Source organism: Nestor notabilis, unplaced genomic scaffold, assembly GCF_000696875.1.
Source record: "Nestor notabilis isolate BGI_N333 unplaced genomic scaffold, ASM69687v1 scaffold8170, whole genome shotgun sequence".
Lineage (NCBI taxonomy): Eukaryota > Metazoa > Chordata > Aves > Psittaciformes > Psittacidae > Nestor > Nestor notabilis.
The window spans coordinates 6,061-31,582 of record NW_009911516.1 but is presented as its reverse complement, the minus strand read 5'-3'; the positions used below and the strand labels follow the sequence as shown (position 1 = coordinate 31,582).

The 25,522-nt window shown below is 37.9% G+C and overlaps 1 protein-coding gene across 1 annotated transcript in view; it reads right to left on the bottom strand.

Annotated features, from left to right (window-relative positions):
* LPCAT1 (lysophosphatidylcholine acyltransferase 1) overlaps window positions 1-25,045 on the bottom strand; it is a 50,420-nt gene extending 25,375 nt beyond the window's left edge. Inside the window, exons 1-7 of the mRNA XM_010015147.1 lie at window positions 24,909-25,045; window positions 23,158-23,372; window positions 14,648-14,760; window positions 13,073-13,133; window positions 10,518-10,576; window positions 5,301-5,335; window positions 2,256-2,310 (exon numbers count right to left, since the gene is read on the bottom strand). Of these exons, the coding sequence (XP_010013449.1) occupies window positions 2,256-2,310; window positions 5,301-5,335; window positions 10,518-10,576; window positions 13,073-13,133; window positions 14,648-14,760; window positions 23,158-23,372; window positions 24,909-25,042 (672 nt within the window). The 5' untranslated portion in view covers window positions 25,043-25,045. The remainder of the gene's footprint in view (window positions 1-2,255; window positions 2,311-5,300; window positions 5,336-10,517; window positions 10,577-13,072; window positions 13,134-14,647; window positions 14,761-23,157; window positions 23,373-24,908) is intronic.
* Window positions 25,046-25,522: the final 477 nt, after the last annotated feature.

Genomic DNA, 25,522 nt, shown 5'->3' with positions numbered 1-25,522 from the left:
CCCTACATGCACCACTGCAACTGAAAACATGACTCCTATCTTCTAGGTGTACAACCAGGTAGGCCAGCCTGATGTGATGTAACGTACAAAAGGACAAAGATTGTGAAGCTAACAGATATGGAAAGATTGTTCCTTCAACTTCCAAGCCCTGTTCTACTTCAGTAGCAAACTGCTAACAAGTCATCCATGCAAACACAGGACAAGTTTGAGTATGAGGTGATTTCAGAGGTGTTCTACATGTCTGTGTCTAACCAGACAGAAACAGCACGATCATTTCAGCACCACTAACAAAACTAAGAGAAGAACTCTCAGCTGCTACAGACTGATGGATATATGAACACTGAAGTTGACAGGCCAGCAAAACAAACCAGTATGAGCCAAAACAAACTACGCTTGCAGATGATCATATATTCTTTCTTCTTCACCAGATTGCTTGCATGACATTTCCAAGTACAGGATGGATGGATGGGTGGGCCAATATCTATAACAATCTATTATGAAATCTACATACATGCTTGCTTCTCAATAAAATGCTGGATGACATGTATCAAGACAGAACATACATTATATGCAGAGAAGCCCAGACTAACAAACTTCAGATCCTGATTGCTGGCTGTTAGACCTTACTAGCTATCCTTTAATCCAAAACATACTGAAACTGTGTTGTCTTGCTGTACATGTCCCTGAGTTATTGGATCTTCAGCAGTAATTCTGGCATCAAGGCTGGTTGGTATTTGCCGGTGTGTCTCTGTGCTGATGGAACAAAGCAGGAATAAAAGCCAACAAGCTCTGGAGACCAGGGGAAAATCATGATTTTTGAACACAGAACAAGTCATTTTCCCTCTGCATTCCTAAATCTGCTGCACTTCCTTACAAAACCAGACTGCACAAGTAGCTCCCAAGTACTCTGCTTCATACTTGAAAGCAGCGTTGCAAATAGACTTGCTCCTCTACACTGACAGCTCCTGCTTTAGCAAGGAGTATTTCAGACAGCCACTAGCTTTTTCTTTTTTTTTTTTTTTAAGACTACCAAAGATCATAACTTGTCCTTATGCAACATATGTTTTAGCTACAGAACCTCAGCATCTGCTAGCAGCTGCTGCCTCAAAAATCAAGACAGCTCAGCAGTGTTCACTTCTGTGTAGAAGAGCCCATTTTACTTGCCTAGGGCAGAAAACCATGTTCCTGAGATAGAGTAAGAATCCTGCTGATCAGCTGTGCAAGGCAGATACTCACTGGCCCTTCTATCAAAACCAGGCCACTATTTTGGAAATAAGATTTTTTTTTTTTTTAAATAAATAATAAACTGTTGATAGCTAGAGATATACAGCTAAAGTGGTAAAACAACCCACAAATTTCTGCAACAGATACAACTATTCAGTGGCTGGTATTTTGTGAATTCTTTATTTTTGAGAAAAATTCATACTGCAATTAAGTAAAGAATATACTGCAATGATAAATAATGTGACTGGCATGTGTTATATCTTACTACGGCGACATATATGTGTATGTAAATATGCAATAGCTCTTCCTACTAATTTACCCTGCCATCAGTTCCATCAGTCAGAGATAAATAGCTGCTTCATTATTAGAAAACGTAAGCAAGAGAAATGCAGAACATCTGTCATATCATATGTAACACTTTTAAAATACCATACTTCAGAAGAACGTAATTACTCTCTGTAAAATGCACAGGCCAGCACTTTAAACGTATTTAATTGGTTATGTAGCTTCACTAGTCTTCAGCCTTAGGATCACAGAGTGTTTTCCTCAAAACAAAGTTAAGACTATGCATAGGTTTTCTCTGTGTTTTCAAATTTCACATTCTGAAGAGTGCATACTAATTAAAAAAATTAGCCTAACATATTAAATAACTTATCTGGGCTATAAAAAACTGTCTACAATTACTATTCTCTAGAAGATACTCCTTAATTTGTATCCAGCATTCAGACACTTGGATATCTAAATCACACAGTTGGTATGCTACGTGTAATAGAAATCAGGCCATTAAAAGACAAGAGAATTGTTCAGGCAAGACTCTAAACAGAGTCAGAAATCCATCAATTTAAATTAATAAGTCAAGCCTTAAGCCAAGTGTTATTGCACTTTTAGACTACGTTTTCAGATACAGAAGCCATTTAGCCTGTTTTCACAGACATACATACGAAGTTTGAATACAAGCATTTACTGCAGAAGCAAGTATAATATTATGTATTCTGATACTGCTCAGAATACACTGGGGTTTTTTTACTGACCTCAATTTCCACAGAATTGTGAAACTGACACAAAGTGAGCCACAGAATTTCTAACCTAGAAGAGGAAAAAAAAAGGAAAACGATTGAGGAAAAAAAAATCTACAGGTAATGAAACAGTAGTGCACTATGCTCCAAAGTCTTCAACTACAATATGATCATATTTAGATAAAAAAATTGAGTGTACTTTTATCAATTACATTTTGTAATGTGCAACAAAAGTAATTTACTCTGAAATTGTATCTTAAAAGATACCCAAAAGCAAGATGACAAACAGTAATATAATATACAGGTACTAATACATCCAGTAAGAGATGATGTATGCACAATGTGTAAAGAAAGAGTAAGTGTGTTTCAGGAAAATGGTGTATTCAGCATAGAGTTGGCAAGATTAATTATAACTACTTGTTACTTTGGTTCGGAATCAAAGTTCATTATACTTCAGAAGTGTGTTAATGAAATGCAGTACATGTGTCTTAGTAGCCTAAGACACAAGATAACTGGGATCAACCTGACCTTAGAAAGCAGTCAGAATCAAATCCAGGAAAGGATTTAGGAAACCTAATTTAGGGAGCAGTGTTAGTAGCAACAGTTTATACAGTATCTAGGTAGTTACGCCAGTCAATCACTGTGAGGGGAGGGCTGGTCAAAACCCTCTTAAGTAGATGAAGTGCAGTTCCTAGAAGTAACACCCTACTCATTTTGCTATAATCTCATTCAGGGCTGCAACATAGTTTTTCTCCCTTGACTCCCACTGAACTTCCAACACATTAAAGCAAGAACAAGTGTGGAACTTGTGATTTGAAGTTTACATCACTGACACGAAATGCGTAAGTGTGGTTTCTAGGCCCTTGTCCAAGAACATTAGAACACCCCAGTAAGTTACAAGTAAAGTCTTCAGTCAACTTCTGCAATCCTCAAAGATTAAACCTTAAAATTTAAATATCAATTTAGAAACTGATAAAACCTGTATCCAACCTAAGTCCAATGTAGAAAAAAAAATTGTAAGCTCTATGCTATAGTCAGTCTCTGTTTTCAAGGTGGAGTCACAGCTGATCTGCCAAACCAGTAAAAACATTACTTTCCATAAGTGGAAGAAAGTGTCTTAAGTTAACTCCATGTGATGAGTTTTCAGTCCATTTTCTGGGCTACACCACCTCTGAACAAAGAGAATACTCCTGGATACAGCAACATTCCCTGATTAAATTTTGGTTAACACTATGACAGAGGAAGAGAGAGAGTTGCTGAGAAAGTGAAGAGTGTATCAGTCTTAAAAATATTTCTGCCAAGACAACAGAAATACATTTTAGGTCACCCAGGAGAATTAATCCTAATTAAGTAAAGTTGTAATTTAAACTGACCGAGTACATTTGTGTAGCATCACATGCTACCTCAGATTTTTAATTTAATTTAACTTTATTAACAGAGGTCACCACTTCCGAGTGCTTTGTACACATTAAAGTGATCTGAGGCAACAAACCTACACGTTCCTTTCCTCCTCTTTCTCTTTCTTGTGTTTGTGACTCCTCAGGTAGGACACTAAGCTGGACATAAGCTATTCACCTTTCCCCGCTCTGGCTGACTCAATTTGCTAGATGAACTGCAATGCAAATGCAACGGAAGAGGTAGGAGCTCACTGAGGAGAGGATAGAAATCCCAGCATGCAGTAAATGCTGCAGTACCTACTTTAGACACTACCACGGATTCATCTTCTTCCAACGTGACGATTTAATTGAAAGCTGAACCTTTGAAAGTGATCAATGATTTCCTCAAGTTTCCAAATCACAGAATCACAGAATGGTTTGGGCTGGAAATGACTTTAAAGTTCATCCAGTTCCAACCCTTCTGCCATGGGCAGAGACATCTCCCAATAGACTAGGTTGCTCAAAGCCCTGTCCAACCTGGCCTTAAACATTGCCAGGGATGGGGCAGCCACAGCTTCTCTGGGCAACCTGTTCCACTGCCTCAACATCCTCATAATGAAGCGCTTCTTCCTAATATCTAACATAAATCTACCCTCCTTCAGTTTAAAGTCATTCCTCCTTGTCCCGCCACTACATGCCGTTGTAAAAAGTCCCTTTCCAGATATCTTTTCAGCCCCCTTTAGGTACTAGAAGGCTGCTCTAAAGTCTCCTCTGAGCCTTCTCCAGGCTGAATAACCCCAACTCTCTCAGCCAGTTTCACAGGAGAGGTGCTCCAGCCCCCTGTTCATCTTAACCTAGATATGTCATTAAATAGACCTGCTTACCAGTCCACTTGAAAGTGCAAAATTTATTGACAAAATTCTAAATTATATGAATCTTGGCTAATCCCAGTGGTTTCCTCATGACTACTAAAATGTAGGATCTCAGGTGGGACATTTGAAACAATGGTTCCCCAGAAGGAGGCTAATGGCATGCCATTCACCACAGAATCCAACTCTCCTTTACCTAGGGTTCAAAATTTCTTGGTTTGATCTTCATCTAAACATTTCAGAACTTCAACTCCAACCCCAACATGAAAATAATGGAAAAAAAAATTCTTTTAAACAAGCAAGAACCTCTTCATTTAGTATTTTACATTAAAGGAACTTGCTAAGAACCCCTAGAATAACATTTTGTTTTTAAAAAGACAAGTTACATTCAGGCAAGGTAACAGAACCAGTATCTCCAAATTCCCTGAGTGGACTGATTGTTCCATAGGACTACACCAATTTCAAACAGCCATACAGATTTTACACAGAAACACACCAAACTGATTTGCAGGCAATAAAATATATGAAGCAGAAGCCAGCTGTTTTACTTCAGGTACTTGGCTAAAAAAAATTTGAAATAAAAACCTAAAATCCATTCTGCAAACCATGAAAAACATAAAAGTAAACTGTTTATACCTGGATTCCTCCAAATATTATAATAACTAGGGAATAATAGATAAAAGACACAAATTAATCCCAAAGAATAATCCAGTAACTAGAATTACTACTCGACTATACATGCCTGTAGGTCATGTAAACAAGAACTAATGAAGGAAGGTGATCATGATGAAAGCAATAAAACATAAACCACTTACGCTCCTGGCCCTTGCCATGTCCATGTGATTGTATCCTAAGAAAAGAATGATGACAGTTACAATTAATTACTGCACTTTAAACTTTTGTTACATTACAGATAACTGATGACACACAACTAAAAGGTTTTCACGGAAACTTCAATGTCCTCTTTGCAAAAGTTCTTAGCCCCAACAGGAATCACGCTAGTAATCCAGCTCTTAAATACATAATATCTGTATTTAGAACACAGTTAAAGATGCAGAGAGTCTTCAAATGTTGTTAGCCTTGGAAAAGAAGGTTATTTACTCTAAGATGATGTTGCTTGATATGCATTGCCCATGTGTATTTTCCTAACTCACCCTCCTCAACAGGGTGTCCCTCAAGTGTCCATATACTTTACTTGGACCTCCCAGCCACAGATAGGAACACTATAACACAAAGTGTCTGTGACCTGTAGGGATAACTCATAGGAAGTCTGCTCAACTGACATGAAGCAGCAGGATGAGTAAGACCTCATGTCTTAACTCAAACAGTATTTTTCCAGTTGCTTTTACTCAGTTATCATATATCCACCTGCCTGATCCAAGAATACAAAGGTGCATTACAAGATATCTAAACCCAAAGATTTACTCTCAGGCAAGACCAGCACCACTTTTATACGGCTGAGGTGAACCATGTGCGAAAGGCTGAGAGGACAAATAGCAGTAAAAGAAATGAACAAGATGCAAATAACAAAAACGGAACAGCAATCTGGAAAGGAGCACATAACAGGTGACAAGAAGGAATATGACAGTAAAGGTCATCATTTTTAACTGTAAGACTAAGAAACCGCGTGGGGGAAAAAAAACTGCAGTACTTGGAGAAGAGATTTAAGTGTAGAAGCAAGGACCAAAAAAACCCTGAAAACGAGCTCCAGCTACTGTTCCGACCAACTGGAATAAAAAAAAAAAAAGTACAAGTCACTAATGCAAAGGTAAGAGGACTTGGTAAATTCAGGTTTGTAAAAGATCAGAGACATACTTCTATCAACCTACTGAAATTACTTCAGTTCCACGCTAATATCAAGACCCATTTTAGAGAGTTATGTGATCACATATGCCATGATCTTGAAAAAAATCCAGTCAGACTCATATTTTAGTTACCATTTAGAGCAAAAGGCTGTCACAAGTAAATGAAAGAAATTTCACAAGTAATGAAAGAAAGCAACACATCCATGAAAGGTGAAAAATGTGATGAATGTGATAGATCAACAGCTTGGAGTAAGGTTAAAATATCATAAAGGACTACTAAAAATTTAAATCTTGACTTTCAACAATTACTTTAAAATCAACCAAAATATGATAAAGAACAGTTCTATCTCTAGCAATCAACATACATGTATGAAAATAGACTTCTCCATGCAATGATCTTTTAGAACCTTAATGTCTTGAGTTTTACTGTTAAACTGTTTCTGGCAATTTTGATGTCTGTTAATACTGCAAGTGTTATGGGGTTTGGTTTTTTTTCTACAAGGAACTTTCATTTACAAATCTTGACATCATGGCAATGTAGATAGGCGGTAATTTCTCTCATCTGAGACTAGATCTGCTATGTAGAACATCACCGCAGCACTACACATATCCAGCTCAGCTCTCTAAATTGCAACAGTGCAAAAGGAGACAAAGCAAAAAGTGAGCTCTACAAAAGCACCTGGCCTGGGCAACGGATCACTGACCAGCAAACAGATACTTTCACATTCCATTCACTATGCTGGCTAGCTGGCAAAACAAACTCAAATAAGCCACATACCTACCAACAACGCCGCGAGAAATTCCCAATGTGAATGTCACAGCAGACATGCATGATTTTTCTCATTGAGAACATCAGGATGCAGCAGGGGTGATGGCTATAAACGTACATAGTAGAAAACAAGATTCTGGTCTGCAAGAGGCAGACCTATTTTGTAGGAGGCTCCTGCCAGCATGCACAGTATTCTTATGATAAGCAAGCAGAAGATGGGAAGTGGTATATTCTGTACTTAGTTTTGATACCTTTTACATGTAACACAGCTATCAGCTTATGCTTACGGACAGAACTCACTTCGATAGCATTCACAGTATACTTGGAAACTTTTGTACCTAGATAACAAATTCTTCTAATTATATGGAATACTTACTTTCTGCACAATTTTTATTTGACACAAGAAGACATTGAGAATCATGCCAAACTTCAAACAGCAGACTGGCTATTGTTTTACACACTCGGTCAACCCCAATACATAAAAGCTGCACAAGAGATGCTGCCAAGCCTCTTATCAAATAGCAGTTACCTGTAGAAGACACCTGGACATAAAAATACATTTCAAATGGCTCTGTGATATTTAAACAGGTATATAGCCTTTCATAATTACCAGCACTCTGACAGAAAATTCAAATGAAGGAGGAGCTGTATACACAAAGTCAACCAGTGTAAAAAAAAATTGCAAAATGATTGCTGTAGAACTTATGGATGGAGACATTAGAGCATTTATTTTAATCAGATTATAGATAATAGCTGTCAAGCATCCAATAGGCAAAATACTACTAAACTACCTAAACAGAAGTAAATTTTGAATGCCATATCTAAACAACATTTTAAGCCTTCCAATTTCTTTTTACTCACACATCAAGAAGAGCAACATACTACTAAAAAAACACTGATAGAGGACCAGAGGCAGCATCTGCTGCAAAGAGTCATAAGCCTGAAGAAGTAAGGAATTCAGGGGGCAAACCTGACCAGAAAGAGAGTTCTCCATGGCAACCAGAATTAGATTTATTTGCAAGATAAAACCTGAATTTACGTGACCAATTTTGCGACAAGCTCCAGTCAATAGTACTCTCCCTAGTTCTTGAATAGAGTACAACGAAATTGACATGTAAATCACACACCTACTACATTCACCCCAGGCTCCATCTCAAAAAGCCTCCCAAGAGTCAGGTGCACTCAAGTTCAAGAATGTTCTCATCTGTACTGCGGAACTCAGAGCTCTGGAGGTGGATTGGAGCAGGTAGTTCAAGCTAAAAGCAGTGGGGTGACTGAACACAATGCGTATCTGGAATTCACTGACTAAGCAAAGATCTTAAACTCCTTTATAAATCTAAAATTAAAATACGCAGTGGTCAAACAAGACAACAGTGTATGCAAAACAATGTTTCCTCCCTACTGCATTGTTCTTACTTGCTACCTAACTCTTAACTGCACCCTAATCAAAATAAACCTCACCTTCACATATCACATCATGTTCCTCCTTCCTCCGCATTCTAACCTTGCTGCAGGTCTTCTCCAGCCCACCCAAGCTAGTCTAAAAATCAAACAGTAACAGCAATTATCCCTCCCTCATTAGTGCTTAGTGGAAGCAGACTGTAGGAGGTTAAAAGATTCTGTAAGGCACTGAAAACTAAGTGTTTTAAAGCAATCGAAAGTGGTAGGAAAAAGTAAAATTCCATGCACAGATTTAGGCCAACACTGATGGATATCTAAATAAATATTTAGAATTTGGTTTATGGTATTTTGCAGTAGTATTAAAAAAATTGAAATTTTCATTAAAATTTATAGTTTTACTTCGATATAAAAACCTGACCATTTCAGTTAATAGAACATTAGGAACATTTATTATTAGTTTACAAACACTGCATATACGTACTACAGGCAATAAGGACATTTCAGTATAAAAACGGGTTTCTGAAGACTTGAAAATTAACGTTTGATAGCTTTATATTGTTATAAAATGTTTAATGCTAATATACCATGTTACTTTCAGTAAAGTATGAAACAAGGTATGTGCATATTTGCAATTTAAACTGGCAGTGCAATAAAAGTTTAAAAATACTTCTAGAAAAGAATGTTTCCTCCTGCAAATAAAACAATTATGTAATGAAAAGCCCCAGGCAAACTGTTAAAATACACTTAATACTATGCAAGCATAACAGGCAGCTATTCTTGTCACAGCATCCACAAAGATAATTTTGGGGTTTGTTGCTGTAAACTAGCTGACTGCCATCACACCATGTCTCAGTCAAGAGCTAGCAGTGCTCTATGTATATTACCTTTGCTTAGATTCTTTTCTTTTTTAATCAAGCATGTGTCTTACACCAACCTTTAAATTGACAAAAAGAACAATGGCTGGAACCACTTACAAACCACAAGCACTACAGGTATCAAAAGGAGCTGAAATCCTTCCTTAGATCAAGGCGTTAAGGAGCTAGTCAAAGAGAGATGACACCAGATCTCCTGACGTGAGAGGCATCATCCAAGGTAGTCCTTATTTTACTTCTGACACTTCTCCCACCCTCTCCTAAATAAGTTCTATTTTTGAAGCGGACAGGCTAGACCTGAAAACAGCCCAAGAGGGCTCAAAAAGAAACTTCAAGCATGAAAGCTAGTAAAGTTCTCTAAGAAGCATCTTCTAATTAACTGAGGAATGCAGACAGACAGGATTCTGGCTGTGGAAGGACAAGAAGGTATTTACATCAAGTAGACTGATTAATAATTAAAAAAAACCCCAAAAAAACGAAACCCACAACATAAACCTCTTCTCTGCTTTCCTGTAGGCTTGATCTTGAAGTGGATGAAGTGAGCTTTGCCTTGTTTGCCTGTATCTTTACAAGCATTTGTAAAAATTAATTTATATATTTTTTAAACACACACTATAATTTGCATTTTACCCAAATCTGATTTATATTGAAGGACTACTCCAAATTAGTCCATGTCTAGCATTCCTTAGCCAAGTGCACAGTGAAAGTAAACAATGGACAAGAAGATGCCTTACAAAAATGCTGAAGTCCTCAACATATTACTCTATTATCATTCAGCTAGTTGCATTACTTTGTGACTAACACCCCTACAGGTAGGGGTTGCAGAAGCATCTTCCAGCAATAAACAATACTAAGAAAACTCTCCATGACACAGTTCAGTACAGGGAGCACATGGGAACACAGATCCTAGACAAGACAAATGTCAGTTTCTGTCATTTGTACAGTACTTCCTGTAACAACCTGAATAACTTTCAAAGCACTGTTTAGGAGTAACCTAATAAAAGCAGAAACATTTGAACTGTCTCAGTTAAGACTATACTGCTAGACTTAACAAATGCACACTAATAAGCCAAAAAGTATTCATTAATGATTTCCAAATTTCTAAACCTATTTATCTACCCTAAAAGATTACAGAAGTGCCAATGTACTTAGAGGAAAATGCCCCATGTTTCCAACTGAACTTACCAGTTTGTTTGGATAACGTAAAACCACTGGCTGTACAGGAACTCCAGGAATAAATGCTCCTAGAAGGCACATATCACATGATTACTTTATGGTGCATTTTGGTACAGAAGAAGTTTATTGCAGCAGAGAAAAATTATACAATTAATGGGCTGATACGCACAGAAATTAGTTAATGTTGGAAAAAGAAGATCTGAAAGTAGCCTCAAAAGTGATCTAAAAAGCAAGTACTGGAGAATGACAATGCATAGCCATCTTTTCAGCAGATAAATAATTAAGAATGCTTGCTTATATTTTCTAATCAATCCTCTACCACTTCCACAAACTGTCATATACACAAGTCAAAGCCCAGTTCCAAATTCCACTTGATAAATGATTAAAAAAAATATGAGTATGTGCAAGACAGTTAAGTTGATATATTCCATGTGGTCAATAGCATTTTCTGGTGAAGAACCTAGGCTTTCTTATTCAAAAGCAGCTTTTTTATTTTTAGCTGAGCAACATCAATTTATAGGAAATTTATCATCTCTGAGATAACAAAATTAATGTAACTTCTGTGGCTAGTTAGAAAAATCTAATGAGAAGTATTGAACTACAGCTATTGTATAGTAGTATTGCTTCATTTCATATGAAAATTACAGTTCTGATAAATAAGTAGCACACAATCTGTGTCATTTTCTTTGTTTCTAGCACAAAGATTGGGTAAGCATCATAGCTCTCTTGCTCAAGATTTCTCTAAACATCTTTTCCTCATGAAAACAATTAAAGACAGCTGCACTCAAGCTATGTAATGCACAGCAATTTACTAAGTTCTGCCTAATATTTTGATTAAAAAAAGAAACAAACGATGGAAGTACACTGTATTCTTAGCGTTACATTCGCTTTACAGAATAACTGGCCAGATCTGAAAGAAGCAATTGTTAATGTAGTACAAACATCTTTAAATGAAGGTTGTCTGAATGAGATCCTGCAGAGATTTGTTTCTTGGCCCAGTGGTGCTTTCTATTTAATCTCCAAAAACAACAGCCTAAGCAACTTTTGAAAGAATCCGAAGATGACAAAATCTGAATGGCAGATGACACCACCACCATCTAAACAAAACTTGACTAGCTTGCACAAATACAAAACCAAAACACTTTGTAGTAAGAGCAAGGAGTGTAGGCCACATATGAGTAGAACGGGGAAAGGCATCGTGATAGAAGTTACTTGAATAGAGACCTGAAGTAATCTGATGTGAGAAATTTTGGGGCAAAGGATTTCTGGGAGGCTGGATGGATACAGCAGGAGGTTCCAGTAGGAAAAGTGAGACAGTCACGTGGCAGAAAGCAGCATGTAGTAGACCAAAACAGAGGAAGAGTGGAGAGGAAGAGTGGAGACTGAGGCATAAAATATGTGGTGCCTGGAATGTCTATGGTACAGAGGGAAGGCACGAAATCAGGGCTTTAATGGAGTATTCAGGCTGGTTTTCAAAGCACGGCTAGGATTCAGGTGAAGAGAAACAGAGAGGAAGAGTAAAGAGCAAAAACAGAGGATGTTCTCCTAACCAGCACACATTCATCTAAAAAAGGTAAGAGCTGAGCAGGGAGGAAGAAAAGCTTTTTGAGTATTTGTTCAGGAGACAATACTGAGATTCCTTCAGCCAAATGAATCACTGCAAGGAATCACAATGTTGACTCATCACATGATATTCTAATAGCGATATGCAAGTTGTAAGCAACACAAAATACCAGACACACAGTAAGACCAGAACACAATGAGCTAGGCAGAAACCTAAGAAAAGTCAAAAAACATATTTACAACTGCCTCGCTCACTGCAGTCTCCTCATTCGCCATCTCCCTACATACTTCATAAAAGCAAGTATACATTAAACATTCGTGGTTCACTACAGTATTGCCATGTCTCCCTGTTGTAACTGCAGCTTACACTGCAACAACATTCAGAGTTATACCCGCTCCTAATATGATAAGCTAAAGGACTGATTAGGACTGATAAAGGACTAACTGGAAAGAGCTTAGAATGTGAATGTTAAGTTAAAAAAATATTATAAGAAATGACAGCTTCTGTAACAGTGGTATACTGGCAAGATTCTTATGCACTCTTCACTAGAATGCAACTCAGCAGAGGAATTTGAGAGGAAACAACCACATACAACACAGCAACAAATGCTGCAGCAGCCTGAAATAGATACACGCTGATACCTTAAGCTTCACAGCGTATTTAAATGCTGCATGACAGACCCAAAATAGGAAATGAAGGGGGCAAGAGAAAAGGGAAAAAAAAAAAAAAAAAAGAAAAAAAAAAGACAACCACAAACAAAATCCCAGTAAGAAACATTACTCCTCCAGCTCATATTCATCTCAGAAGCCAAGAAAAAAATCTGAACTGTTTTGCTTAATCCTTTTCTAGCATTAGAAAATTTCTAGTCCCATTCTACCCTACTGCAAGATTTTTAACTCAACTTCCACAACAGCAAGAAAATTACAATGCAAGTGGTATTTCAGAAAATGAAGAAACGAGAGCATTCTGTAGAGAACAGAGAAATGAGTATCATACCTACCAGGCTTGAATGTAATTAGACAGGATCGGTTTGTGCAAGTGCCCTCTGGGAATATCATTATCTTGAAGTAAAAAAAAAAATAAAATTGACTTTTAAGAACTATTTCAGTGTAGATTTATTTATAAACACATCTTTTCAAAGCTAACATTAACTGAGTACAGTAAAAAAAAAAAAAAAAGTTTCATGGAAAACAGTTCAGAGTTAAAAAAATCCTGCTCGACAAAGAAGTCAAAGTTCTGTCTTAATAGTAAAAATATTTTTATCTGCGATTTCGCCTCTTTCTTGACGTCTGATAATAATTCTATTCAATTGGAACACTGACAGTGACCAGAAACACTTGTGAGTACATGAGAATTTTCACAAAAGGTTTTTGGTGCTGTTAAAAATACCATATTCTGTTCTGCTCCAAGCTACCTGCTTATTGCGCTAAGAAAAGGAAGACTTATTTTCTTTTTGCTTTTACTACTTGGTATGTGCACAGATGTCAGAATGATAAAGGCTGAAAATACCTAAACAGAATTCTAACAAGGAAAAAAATGCTCAAGTTGAACTGAATTCAGAGGGTAGACTTTAAAAAAAAAAAAAGTAATTTTTAGACAGCAAAAAGCCAAGAACTGCTGAGATTTTGTTGAGTTACAGAACAAGACATTTGAAGGAAATACATATCACAAGGGGACAAAGTAATGGACTAGAATTAACATTACTACTTTTATTGCCCACTCTGGTACTAGCTTGATAGATATTCTGGAAATCATTTCAGCCCTGCAACACAGTTTCTTCATCTGTAAGTAAGATTATTTCCTTTGAAATCTATTGAAAGTCATGATGTGAAAGCTATATATCACCCTTTTGTCACATTGCTTGTAACTGTTTACAAAATTTCTGTAGTCCAGTATGCGGACATAACCACTGTTTGTAGTAACAATGCCATGACAGTCATCCTGTATCTTGACCTCAAAATTCCACAAGAAGAATGCTTCACATTTTCAAAATAATCACATGCTTCTAGAAAACCAAGACCCTCCAGGAGTCATCCCTTCCTTCCCATTATTCTCTTCCAAGGCACATTACAAATAGTCACATTTCGGGTGCAGAAAAATAACTGAGCCACTTATTTTAGCAATGTTTTCATCACGTGGTCCAACAGAGGTATACTCCAGTTACTGGGACATGCGCATTGCTTGGGCTGTCTTGGCCAGTATCCACCTCCAACAATGACAGTATGCTAAAATCTTGAGAATGGCAAGAACACACAATACTCCCCCAGGTATTCTCCTGAGCACCTGACCATTTTCTTCTTAAAGAACTTACTAGATGACAGCAGGTTTAGAATCACTTAATAGAGCTGTATTCCCATGTACTTACCACCCAATCTCCCCTTGAAACACACTGCAGTGAGAAGGCAGTGTTTTGTACAGATAAGAACCTTCTATCTTCCAGAAGGGATGGGGTGGGGTCTGGAAATCTTATCCCCCATAAACCATCTAAAGCCTCCCACAAGTTAAAAAGTAAACTGCATATCCAAAGCCTGGAAATGCCAAATACCATCTGTCACACAGTAGTAGTATACAGTACCTGTGGCCATTTACCATCAGACTGAGCACGCCTCTTTATTTCTTCAACAGTTTTCCTGCGAGAATCCTGGTCTGACCGAGACACAAACACTGGTCGGATGTATCTGATTAGAGCTGAAGAGGAAGGAAAACAAAACCACCCTTTATTTCCCCTTAGTTTGAAAAATATTTCCTCACCTCCCAGTAGTCCTGTGAACAAAAATTTTGGTACAAAAACATAACCACTTTACTGTATTACACTGCAAACTGAAATACTCTGCTGAATTATTGCAGTTTTATTAAAATATTTTCATAAATTCCTGTAAGGAAAACCGTTTTCATAATTTTGGCACTTTCTACTTGTTCAAGTTTAAATAGACCAATGTACACATCACAGACAATTTAAAATATGACTGTATGTTTTATGCATAGTTTTTTGCAACAAATCAGCTGTGGCTGACTATAGGTCATTTCCTCCTACCACAAAATTCACAGAAAGCTATAGCCACCCCCAACCCAGCAAAGTATGTCTCAATGCAGGTACTTCCAAAACACATTCTCTGGATCAAACTGCCACTGTCTTTACAGCTTTTGTCTTCTATAACAGCTCAACTTCACTGAAGATACACCAAAGGTATTCCATACACAGATTAAGTTACCCTTTTGGGGGAAATCAGCATCATCAAAGGAAAAAGTATGCTTATTTTCTAGGCTGTCACCTGTTTGCCTGTTCCTCATACTAGATCTCAGGCACACTCTTCTTGGCTTGGTGGGAAACCTCTTATACATAGTCAGACACAAAACGAGCATGAACAAGAATCAGAAATCAATCCACGATATGCTCTCCATGTATGTGTGCCACAAGGACACCAAAGCCCCCTAACAAAATAAATATCATATACAACTCTTTCATAGTGTCAAAAAACACTACAAGAGAAGCATCTTCAAATATACTACTTTACGCTTTTATTTAAGCAGGTTGTCTTCAAATACCTTTTTATATTTTTGATCGTGTAAATGTATTCAAAGGTTCAAGAGTCACTAAATAATTAACTATTCTATTTGCCTAAAAGAAAAATATAAAATAGTTTTCATTTTTCCAGTCACCATGGAATGAGCTCAGTGACACTAGTTGTATAATCTTCTTTTGTCAAGGATAGACCTGTTGCATTAATAGATCAGCAGTGCTTAAAGTGTGAAGAAAATAAAAGTGTAAGAAATTACAGTCCTGTTCTCAGCAAAAGCTGCTGGTTCTGGTGTTACTTCAACTGGCAGTTCAGCCAGCAACTCATCAAAATCCTACTATGGTTTTGTGAAACCAATCTGTCACAGTTTACAGTAAGTTCCCAAACATTCAGCCAGCCTCCAAAATACTGCTTTTATCCCACAAGCTGCTAAAGCTTAGGAGACAGTGTATCACAGAAAAGTTACTATGCTCTTGCACTTTTTCCTATGTGCCTGTTCTTACACAATATCCATAGAACAATGCTAGCTAGGAGAGCAAAGATCATCATGGGTTAGCTGGGGTTACTGCTGTGGGAAGGTAAAATAAAAAAAAATCCCCAAAACCACCATATACAAAACCGGGGGATGGGGGGGTGGGGGGGTGGTGCGGGAACTCCACAAACCACCCACCAGAAAACAGATGAAAAACAGGACAAAGGATAAAACATGCGAAAGAAACCATACTTGGTTTCATGGAACCATGGAATCAACTAGGTTGGAAAAGACCTTAAAGATGATCATGTTCAACCTTTACCCCAGGACTGCCAAGTCCACTATTAAATATGTCACTAAGGGGCTCATCTACACATTTTGTCCACTTCCATGGACAGTGATTCCACCACTTTCCTGGGAAGCCTCTTCCAATGCCTGATCACCCTTTCAGTGAAGAATTTTTTTTCCTAATATCCGTAACTGTTTTGTTTCTTACTGATGCTAGTCCCAAGTTTCCCCTACCGCTGCAAATTACTATTCTGTAGCAAATCCAGCATCACCAAGTAAAAGCAAGCAAAAAAAAGATTCAAGTATCCTCAGCCTTCACCCTGAGGTTTCTTTTACATTAGGCCCAAATGATGGAATTCAGGTTACTTCAGGCCAAGGACTGCACAAGATATTTCCAGTGCTCTGAAGCATTTATCCGAGGATATGCTGCAAGCACAGTCTTCTTTATAATACATGAAATTAAGCAAGCAGATAGATTTTACTTAGGGCAATATGACCAAAACATAAGCCTATAGACAACTTACCCATTTTGAGTCTCTAACCACTAATGTAATCTGTATCTGAAAACTGGGCAGGCAAGCATTGTTAACCTGGGAGCTTTACTCTTACAATCTTCCCAAAAAGCAAGCTACTGCAGTGTTACCAAGCCCAAAAATAACACACTGCAAGTTATCTTACAAATAGACAACACCACAAACAGCAACACACCCATGTGCAAAGAAAAACTATTATGGTATGCTGAAAAAGGAGACAACCAAAAGCATGGTTTCCTATGGATTTGTTCTGCCTGCTGAGTTGTATGATATAAAATAGGCTTCAAGGCAAGTTCATTTCTTTGCTCATGGTTCAGACACTATTTTCATGCAGGCTGTGGAACTTCCATCTTTTAAACCATCAGGTTTCTCTCAAATATGTATGAAGCCATCACTATTTCAGCCCAGCACACCAAAACTTAATACAATCACCCTGTCTATTAAGCTAAGTCTTACTTCCTTCAGAATCAGACCAAAAAGCTGACAGAAATCTTGGCATTAAACAGCAACTCGAGATCCTATCAGATACCAACTACCAGACCCTTAGCGGTTAAGTCCAACAACTCAAGTGAAATTGCAACTCTCACGTCATTAGTAAGAAGCTGAAAAAGTACATACCAAGCAAAGGCTAGCTCAGTACTTGCCTTTCCTCATACACTCTTTTCATAAGCATGTTTGAAAACAGAGCATAAGACTACACAGATCTTTACTCTCACCATGTATTTTCATGTTCAGTAAATGGACAGGAATCTGAAAATTCAAAGGCTGTACCAAGTCGATTTGTGCAAGAAATAGTTAGGAGCAGGGCCAACAGGTTGTAAAGAGAAACTGAGAAACACACCAGATAGGTGGACAAGATGAGACTGCAGTCAGAAATCAAGTCAAAACATAGGGAAGCCTAGAGACAGTACTGTAAGGTAGTATATAAGGCAAGGAATAGGCTGGAGCAGAGTAAAGTCAGGCCAGGAGCAAAAAGCAGCATGCATGCAAACACTTCAGACAGCTGGCATACTGAGCTAGTAAAGGAAGCAAGCAAAATTGTGCAATATGCTTAATAAACAGAACATAATCTTAACCTTCTCTGCTTGTCAATTTAAGTGTCCAAGACTGATAGTGAAGACCACAACTCAAGTATTCAGAGATGCTGAAAGATGTGCTTGCCCATCTCCTCTAACTCCATTAAAACCACTCTCAAATTATAAACTCTAGTGGGCAGAAAACCCCTCAATTCACAAAATTGATCTTGCCAGTGTCATTATTCCAGCTTTTTCTCTAGCACTGTCAGTCCTACTTGATGTGGTCACTCTCATCCCCTGTTTCAGCTCATTACAAGTACTCTTGAAGACAGGTGACACACGCTGTACTTCACTTTCTTAGGCAGGTGCCTGAAATTTAAACAGCATCACCGGTAGTTCACCAAAACCTCTGCCTTGCAGGACAGCCGGAATGCCACAGATATGCTAACCAACAGGAAGTTGCTCTAGCATGAAACATCCTGTTTTAAGGGAGCCTGCAAAAATTCAGTATTGCTTGAATTAATTGCAGGGTGGCAGCTCCAACTGATTTCAAAACAGTAACTCCCATGCAATCATTTCAAGCACCAGCTAATGCATAAGCAAAAAGAGTTCCTTTCTGATGAGCTGAACACATACAATTGGTGTCAGTGGACTTCTAAGGATAATGGAGTTGGGGGGCATAAGGGGGAGGAGTTATTTCACCTGTCTATTTCCAGGCAAATGTGGGTGAGGAAACCTCATTTCAAATCAAGACATGAAGTGCTATTTATATAAGAAAGTATTGTAGCAAACCATTTAAGTTATGCTTGACAGTTACAGTATACAAAGTAAAGCTACACTGGCATCACCACCACCGGTCTACAAGGTATCAGAGAACACAAAGCAACAGAATGGCAACATGACAATGAACACAGTACTAAAATGTATCCATACACACATTTTTAAATAGTAGGCAGTTACATTTTCACCACTGTAGGATCACCAGAGTGACAGATCTGCTGCAAAAGTAGAGTGCTGAGCCGGAGGCTTTCTCACAGCCTCTCCCCCAAACAAAAAAATCCTATCCCCTACATTCCTCTGATACACTGAGATGGCAGCCTATAGAGCCAGTACAAGTGGGGTGGAGGACTGGAGGATTAGTTTGCATACACAACTGATGAGTAAGGAATTTGGCATATTTTAAGTTCCAAGATGAAAACGTACCCAGCTACCACAGCATAAATATTTCCAACTGAGTTACTTATTTCTTGCCTTTTAGTCATGATCCTCAAGAAATGCCTATAAAGCACTTTCAAAAGGTGAGCTTGAACAAAAAATTTTAAGTATATGAGATGTGGGGGAAAAAACACCCATGAAAGAATTGAGAGTTTTTACAGCACTGTACGATTCTCCCTGCTTCCTCTGTAGCACTTCTGCATTCTGCCAAGTACAAATGACCTCTTTCCCATTTATACACTTAAACTAACATATCCCTCCATTCATTTCACAAGTACCTAGGTTCCTCTCTTTTTTGAGAGAGTGAGGTTACAGATGTCAAGAAGTTTAAATCAGCTTATCACCTCAAATTTAGTTTTTAAAAATTCAGACCACTGAAGATGCGGTCTGAATCACAAAAGTCGTCAGTAAATATGATTTCATGGGGATTTTGTCAGACAAATCCTTTTTCCTCCTTATTGAAGTATTTCCACAGGAGCACCAACCGCTTCAGCAATTAAAAGTAACTTTTATCCAGGTTACTTTACCAGCAAAGAAAAAAAAAAAAAATAAAAAAAAATAAAAAAAGACTGTGAAGTGTAACTATCCAGAAATTATGCAGATAGCTTGTCCTGGCCTGACATGGGGTCCAGAAGACAAAACAGGAAAGTTTAAGGACCTGTGCTGATGAAAGAACTGATCTAACTTGTTCAGCCATTGTAAACCGCAATGGATTCCTGGATGTCATCTTCCTTGGGCTGCACACTTTACACTAATTGGTGCAGTGAATTTCACATCTCCAGCCTACCAAAACTCTGGAAAGGAACTGTGTGGAATACATACATGTCCTTCTTCAACATTGTGGTGATGTGCTCTGTCTGTTCTTGCACTCTCTATTTCACTTTCTTCACTATTGACCACTAACTGCAGAAGTCATCACTCTTCTGTCAGATCAAAAGAGCATTTTTTAATATGTTTTTTTTTAACTTCCCCCCCTCCAGAATGTAGGAGGCTGTCTGAAAGAGTCACAAGACTTAAGCCTGCTTCCAAAATCAGCCTTTGTGGACCAGGAGAGCTGCCTTCAAGTTAGAAAGCACTAGAATACTCAAACACACTTGTGGAATACTTCCATGAACAACAGGCTTTCAATCAAATGGACTTAAAAGCAGATCAAAAGCTTAATATTCCATGACTGGCAAACTAAGGGTACAACAATAACAACATAGGCAGCTGCTCCACAAACCTATTAAAATACTTTTGAACCAATCTCAGTAACCAATTCGCAATCAAATCTTTTTGTGCCTGTTATAGCACCTGATTCCTCTGGCACACTATGTATAGTGTCCTAACAAACACTGCCATTACATCAAAAAGACAACTTGTTTACATGATATTTGGATATTCTGGATGAAGATCTAGTCTCCACTTAAAAGTCCTCATCCTTGGAAATTATCTTCGGGTATCTTCTGCTGATTCATTTTTTATATGCTGAAGTCTGCTCAGAGTTAAAAGAATATCTTTTATTTAAAACTTCCCAGAAGATTCTGAACGACCATTAACAAGACTCAATTAAGAAATCACAAGGTTAGGATTATCAACAGCTGGCTCCAAGATTTCACTGGAGATGGTACAACAAGTTTGTAAGATTTACAAAACTGAAGAATATAAACAATTCTGATTCTCTGGGGTAAGTTCTAGATGAATGTCTGGAGTGTTGACAATTCACCACACACCCCAAGAAAAACATGACCACCTTTTCACAGATAGCATAAGAGAAATACCACTGGTCCAATAGCATGAAATACATTGTGTGTGTGTGTGTGTATGTAAAGAAGTATAAATAACATCGGAATTAAATATACTAGATCAAACAAGGAGAAGATGGTCAGTACCATTTGCTTCACAGAAAACCTCTTTCAAGCAGTAAAAGAAACTCAACTTCACTCCACTGGAAAGTTTTCATAAATTTTAAGCCAAACTAATCATTACAGCCATTACTTACCTCTCTGTTCAGGTCTATTTATTTTAATAACTTAAACTGCTGTAATCAATGTTGCTCATAAAAAAAGTATTCCTCTAAAAACCAAAAAACCTTACGTTTTTGAACTCTGAATCCCAGCTATAACCTCTGCCATTCACCACCTTTGTGGCATTTTTCTGAACACTTCATAAGAGACTACATAGTTTTTGTAGCTGCTTGACATAAAGTGAATGCAGCTATACAGGACAAAACACTCATTTACTTGAATGTACTCTACATTCTGGTAATAGTCCACTGAATCACTGTGTGCACTGGGTTTTCTGTTTTTCTGTAACTGGTTTTACTCACACATTAATAAAACGAAGTCAATTTTTTTAAGATTTATTTTAAGTCTAGACTTTTAAGTTAACTTTTAAAGGATTCAATTAAATTAGGTATACGGGAAATAGTCTGAACTACTTAATATATATTATTTGCACCACATTCAGGGTAACTACAACCTCCATGTCCCTACAGATCCTCCTCAGATTCCCCCACTAGCCCCCACTGAATCTATTACGTGGGATAATTAAGCAGCTATTGTAGCATTATGTCAAATGCCATTCTGCCGTTTCATCACATTTCAGTAACACAACATGGCCTGGAGCTACCACATCTGCTTTGGGTCCTCCAAACAGCTGCAAGTAAAGGAGAGCTCCACACAGACTACTTTATTTTGCTGAGCTAGCAATTATTAAACAGTCAACTGAGTCAGCAGGGAAAGAAGATAAATCTGCCCTTGCTTCTATGGTTGGACTGCTCCTCCAAGCCCAAGTTGGCCTGGGTACCCCTATACTGTACAGGAGTGTCAACATACCATCTCGTAACGGTATCTTCTTTCAGTAGGGAGTTTAATTTCTTTTTGTTTCCACACTATGCTTATTTACATGCATTTATACTTATTTGTGCCTACATGCCTTCACCCTTTTTGTTCAAAGGATCTATCGTTTTTACACAGATTTTTCACTGCCATGAGATTTCACTAAACTGTTCTGGCCTGAGCTTTACTTAATAGAGAGACCTTTATACCAAGTGATCCCATACATAAAACATCCAGACGTAACCACTCACCATCTGTGACCATGCCTCAGCTTCTGGTTTTGAACCTGTTCTCAAAACTACATTGTCTAATGAAATTTTAGGAGGATGTCAACATCAACAGCCTGATTCCACTTAGTTGCAAGGTTAGTCAAAGCTTTTGTTTAGACTTTTAAACAGTCCCTACCCAAGGCGAAAGTAAAAACTCTTGTCCTTTTTATACTACCGTTAAAATCTACCTAATGAGACACAGGAAGATCCTTTCAACTCCGATGGTCCCTCGATACAACATGGTGGGTTTCTCCAAAATGCTTCCACACAGGCTTTGATTAGAAGCCTACAAAAGCCTAGAAGCTTACACACTTTTGGCACAACTGTACCCAAAAATCACAGGTCTCTCTCAAGCCTTTGCAACAATCAACACTGATAGTATTCAAACATTACTGACCTGAGCATATGCATTTCTTGTGACTAAATCTGAGCGCACGATAATCCGCTTCTTGCTCATCTCTCGCACCCTGCCTGAAGCAAGCTTATTGATGCACGAAGGATTAGCAGCACTCCCTCAAAGCAAAGCACCACTGAGAGCAGGCAACATTCCTAAAACACGTTTCTGGGATGGCGCCCTGACTTGCACCAAGAAAGAAGTCTTGGTAGACTTTTTTTCCAGCCTCACCCTTTGTTTCCATAGCCCCATCCTAACTTGCTTTTCTATTTGTCAGGTCTTGGAATATTACAGTTTCATTGCAAACGTAATCATGAGTTCTGTAGAATTGTTTTGACTTTGTACAATGATTCAACTTTGGAGAAAGGTGGGGGGAAAAAACCCATCCCTCCCAATTTTTTCTACTGACATTCAAAGTAAAACACTAAAAAAAAAAATTGAAGTCACTACATACTATGGCCTGAAAAACAAAGAAAACGTTGCTTTCCCATACATAACCAACAAAGCTCATAAGTAATCATTTTTAATTGTTCTTAAAAAATTAATTATCTACCAACTTACTTCCCCAAACAGGAATATCTTTACTTTCTGCTTTCATCACAATGGAGGCGAAGGTCATAGTTACTGGAATGGCATCAAAGTAGGAAGAATGGGGAGCCACAGTTAATATTGCTGCTTCTCCTGGCAACGCCCGTCTGCCTTTTACATTTATCCAGTGGAATCCACCAGCAAGCCACATCATTCTCATGATTGCTTTCAGCAAAATATCCACTATCCTGTAAAGAGTTGGGGGGAGGGAAAAAAAAAAAAGTTATGCTGCCACAAGAATACCTTAATAAATGAAAAGGCAAATGTTACATAAGAACTTCATAAGCATGAAAGAAGTGCAGATAGGATATGCTGCTCAAACAGAGCAGGAACACTACACAGACCTTTTGTTTCCTCTTTCTCAGCAGGTTTAAGACCACTTTTAAGGTAAAATGCCATTTAATTTCAATTCATGCCTGAATATTAATGTGTTTTAATCACAGTAAGATTGGCATTTATCACTAATTTTGATTCAGACTATGACTGTTGAGTTTCTTCTATATCATGTCTAATAATGCTTTCAAGTAACAACAAAAAAAGCTTTAATAAACTCAGTCCTGAAAAATGCTATTAGCATATTACTAGAATGCAACAACCCTGATTCCTAGGTTCAAGTTCACCCAAACAAAACAGTGCAGAAATGTGGGGCAGAGATTCTCAAACAGAGGGATGCTTACAGAACACACCTTGGAGCTTTGGAAATATTTTACCTTCTTTCCTTTTCCCCATGTCCTCCTCAAGTGTTTTTTTGTTTGTTTTGTGGTGGGTTGATTGGTTTATTTTTTGCTGGGGTTTTGCTTGCTTGTTTTTTTAAACTGATAGTCATGAGAAGAGAAGCATTTACTTTCAACCAGCAGAGTGCCAAAACCAAACACTACAGATTGTTATACTCACAGGGAGTGGAGGCTGGAGAGCAGGGTGACACAGAAAACTGGATTAAATGGGGGAGGGACAATCTAAAAAGCTTCAAAATAACTCTATGAAAGGTTGATGGCAGTCTATTATTCCTTTAGTTATTATACTGATGGCATTCCAAATGAAATGCAAAGTGACACGCCTCTGTGGTTCTCCTTCCCTCCTGTGATGCAAAACAGAATCAGCTTCCCTGATGGTAATGCCAGCTCCTAATTTTAAAGTTATCTACAGAAGAGGTGATACACACCTCCTTTCTTACTCCTCAAACAGCAGTTTTCATGGATGGGTGAACACTATCTTACATTCTACCTTAATTAGTTTTCCAATATCAAAACGAGCACAGATTTCTTAATAAGCACCAAAGCATGGGGCAAGCCCTCAGAATCAACAGAAGTTCTGTCAATTCATCACAGGGCAGCAGTAAATGGGGTGAAGCAGTTTAAAACAACAATTTAGAATATGAAATCTGGGCACATTCCGTAGTGTCATTCTTCATAACAAGAAGTTGACATTACAGGAATAAGTGAAATTGAAGGATGTCACAATGCTGCTTTGCACTACATCCTCAATAAAGAGGTGAGCAATGACCAGTTTTTCTCCCTGTAATTCTTGTATCTCCTGGTATAGCAAACAGTTGAGGTATTTTTAGTTTGTCATCCAAGGACTGTTTAAATAATAATTCTTATATTTTAATTCTGAAAAGAAAAGCAGGTCTGTGGGACAGGTATCAGGTATTTCCAATCTTCTCTTTTTCAAATTGTTGGACTAAATAATGATTCTCTTAGTATTTCATGACATCAGGGACTCACTTTCGCCACCAGGAGAGGGGCTTTTCAAGCTCTTGCTCATCAGGTCCCATTGAAGCAATGAATGCAAAAGGCCAGGCCAGCAGCATCATAAAAGCAGCAAAAAAGAGTCGGATAGGAAACAGAGTCAGGGTCATGAAGGCAATCTGCAAAAAAAAAAAAAAAAAAAAAAAAAAAAAAAAGCATTATTCTGACACAATCTCAGACTGAATCTCAGACAGCGATTCCTGGAAACTAATCCGAAGTCTTAACTTAAAAATGTTAAAACCAGCAGAATATGCTTCAATTCCAAACAAATAATTGTAGTGTATGTGTAACAACTTTATATTCACCAATCTTAAATTATAGCTGAAACACAGCACACTCTTTAAAGCCAATGAAGTTGTAGCTTTCCACGCTTCTTCAGACCCTACGTTTGCCAGTGAACGTATCTGTATGCTCTTCCCTTTCTGAAGCCTAAGTAAATATTTAGCATAGGTGCATTGTAAATCTTACTGCACTACAGAGAAGTTGGTCCACCACAACAGCTCCCATTGAGTGACGTGCATTTCTTCAGAAGAGTGCATTCACACAGCAATACAGGAACCAACCTGGAAACTCTTCCAGGACTGGGCAGG